We start from the raw sequence: 2,500 nt of genomic DNA, 5'->3' as shown, positions 1-2,500 counted from the left end.
CTCTATATATATATACATACCCATCTCCATCTACTTGTACTCACCGTAGATGTGCAGGTTGTGTGCGCTGGTGCCCAGCTCTCCCATCACGATGCTGAAGGAGATGAAGCAGTCGCTGTCGGTCTTCAGGGTGCACAGGGTGGCGTGCCTCTGCTCCAGCTCTGGAAACATGAGGACCCGAGTGAGCACCGCGCTGCATGCCGTACCCGGAGTGCAACTCGATCCGCTTGCCTCCACTTTGACATCAGTCTGATTTCCATATCAAAGGTGTGTGTGTGTGTGTGTATGCATGTTTTTTGTGCGCGTGTATCCTTTTGTGTGTCCTTGTGTTGAGGGTTGTGTATTTGCGCACACATTGTCTGTCCCTGTGTGTGCGTGGTTCTGGTTGTGTGTATCGGCTCATGCATGTGTGTGTGTTTGTGTGTGTGTGAATGCGTATGTGTGATTGTCTCCCATGCGTGTGTCTGGGTATGTCTGAGGGAGTAGTACCCAACACCATTGTGTTTCAAACATGAAGCTTAAACATGGTCTTTGATAAGCGGATCTCCCTCTCAGCTTGCATGTAACCAGGATCACAACAGCAGCCAGGATGTACCCCATATCCAGGCCTATCGTCTTACCCGACAATAGCACTGTCTGTACGACAAGGTTCACACAATGTGTTCTCATTGTGCGGCCGTGGTTGGCCTTCTGTCTGGAGTGCAGCCTGATGGACTTTCCTGATGGCACTTCACGTCGTTGCTTTCCGGTACTAAACCTCCATCTCACCACAGCTAAACTCCCTACCTTGTCCATACCGACTCTAGCACACCCCTACCCTTACCTTACACCTTTCAAAGCCTTAACCGCAGCACAACCCATCACCAAACTCTAACCTTAATGTCCCAGAACTTAAGTTTCCTCATTCGGTCTCTAACCCTAAAACCAAATCTTGATTTTAACTACACATAAGCCAGGGTGTTAACTAAGGGGGACCATGGGGGAGCAGCAGAGCCAGGGGAGCCGGATCCCCATTTAGGAAGCTGGGTTAGGGGGGGGGGTCTTTAAACAGGAAGCTCGGGTAATGTAAAGCATTGAATCAATTAACACAGAGCAAAACGTTTTGCACCAATCTTACTGTCCAACAGGGACTGTTCTTTGTCCCAGTTCACCCCTTGAAAAGTGTTTTTATAACACACACATCTGATCATTGACTGTGGTAATTCACACACTGACTCAATCCATTCCTTAGAATCCAAAACTCAAACCTAACACTACAGATGAACTACGTTAATCTAACATGTTTAAGGGATACAGGTGCATCAATTCAGAGAGCTCTCTGAATTGATGCATCTGTATCCCTTAAACATGTTAGATGAACTACGTTCATCTACCATGCTCTCTTTTGTTCTGTTTTGTACTGGCTGAAGGCTGTTGGTTTGTCGGACGGGATTCCTGGAAGACGCTCACCTGTGGAGGTGTTGATGCTGATCTTGGGGACGGTGCACCTTTGCACACACATATCCAGGCTGTCCTTGGTTTGTAGGTGGCACTCTACACATGCCCTGAGGGAACACACACACACACACACACACACACACACACACACACACACACACACACACACACACACACACACACACACACACACACACACACACAACCTCAGTCGGTGTGTCTATGTATGAACCCAACATAGTTCATGCAAAGAGAGAGAGCATGTGATGTCACGGCGAGACTTATGTGAGAGCCCTCACATAAGAAATGTTTCTGAGCTATTCTCTACCTTCGTACATTTCAAACTTGTTACAAAACTCACACACTGTGTCTACACACATTGATGTTTCCCAGCAACTCAAAGGTAATGCAAAAAAGTATCCGAACATAACTCTGCAGAACTTGTTAGAAAACAAAGATTGCGAGGGGCCCGATACGAGGACATTTGTTTTATGTCGCTGTTTTCAAGGACACTTCTGCTCCATTATTCTGCGAAAATAATCTAAATTCCAGGAGATAAATCTTATCCCACGAGACTCCTCTTGGCTGCGAGTGCTGCTGTGGCCGACGTCTCCAGCCTGTGTTTTTGGCCTGTGCTCCGGGGGACTGTTCCATCCCAGGTGGATGTCAGGGAATCAGACGCCCTGTTATCAGCAGGTTCCCAAGGCCTCGCCACTCACTGCCATTAACCCTTACCCCATCCCCCCCCCCCCCCCCCCCCCCCCCCCCAGCCCGGAGGGGGCTGATACTACCGCATCCCTGACAGCCCCACCGCACGGCAGAAAGGAAAGCTCCAAGCTTTGTGTTGGGGGGCCATTAGTTATCTTTTGATGTCACTCGTGAAGAAAGACGGCGGAGACAAAGAAGAACAAGGGACCTGGAATGGGATATCACGGAGTCGAAAGAGGGAAGAATGAAACGCAGAAAGAGGAGAGCGAGGTCCGTGCTGCTCTCAGGACTCTCATACCATATCAGACAGGTGACATGAGTGTAGTGGGTGGGGGGTCGAGATACTCCCCCTAAC

At 49.1% G+C, this 2,500-nt stretch overlaps 1 protein-coding gene across 2 annotated transcripts in view; it reads right to left on the bottom strand.

Moving 5' to 3' along the window:
- itgb6 (integrin, beta 6) overlaps nt 1-2,500 on the bottom strand; it is a 17,498-nt gene that overhangs the window by 1,915 nt on the left and 13,083 nt on the right. For both annotated transcript variants that reach the window (XM_030376672.1, XM_030376671.1), the window contains 2 exons: nt 1,450-1,544; nt 45-161 (listed from right to left, as the gene is read on the bottom strand). In XM_030376672.1, the coding sequence (XP_030232532.1) occupies nt 45-161; nt 1,450-1,544 (212 nt within the window). The remainder of the gene's footprint in view (nt 1-44; nt 162-1,449; nt 1,545-2,500) is intronic.

This window comes from Gadus morhua, chromosome 14, assembly GCF_902167405.1.
Source record: "Gadus morhua chromosome 14, gadMor3.0, whole genome shotgun sequence".
Classification (NCBI taxonomy): domain Eukaryota; kingdom Metazoa; phylum Chordata; class Actinopteri; order Gadiformes; family Gadidae; genus Gadus; species Gadus morhua.
The sequence above is the reverse complement of the archived record's forward strand: the minus strand, read 5'-3'. Positions and strand labels throughout refer to the sequence as shown.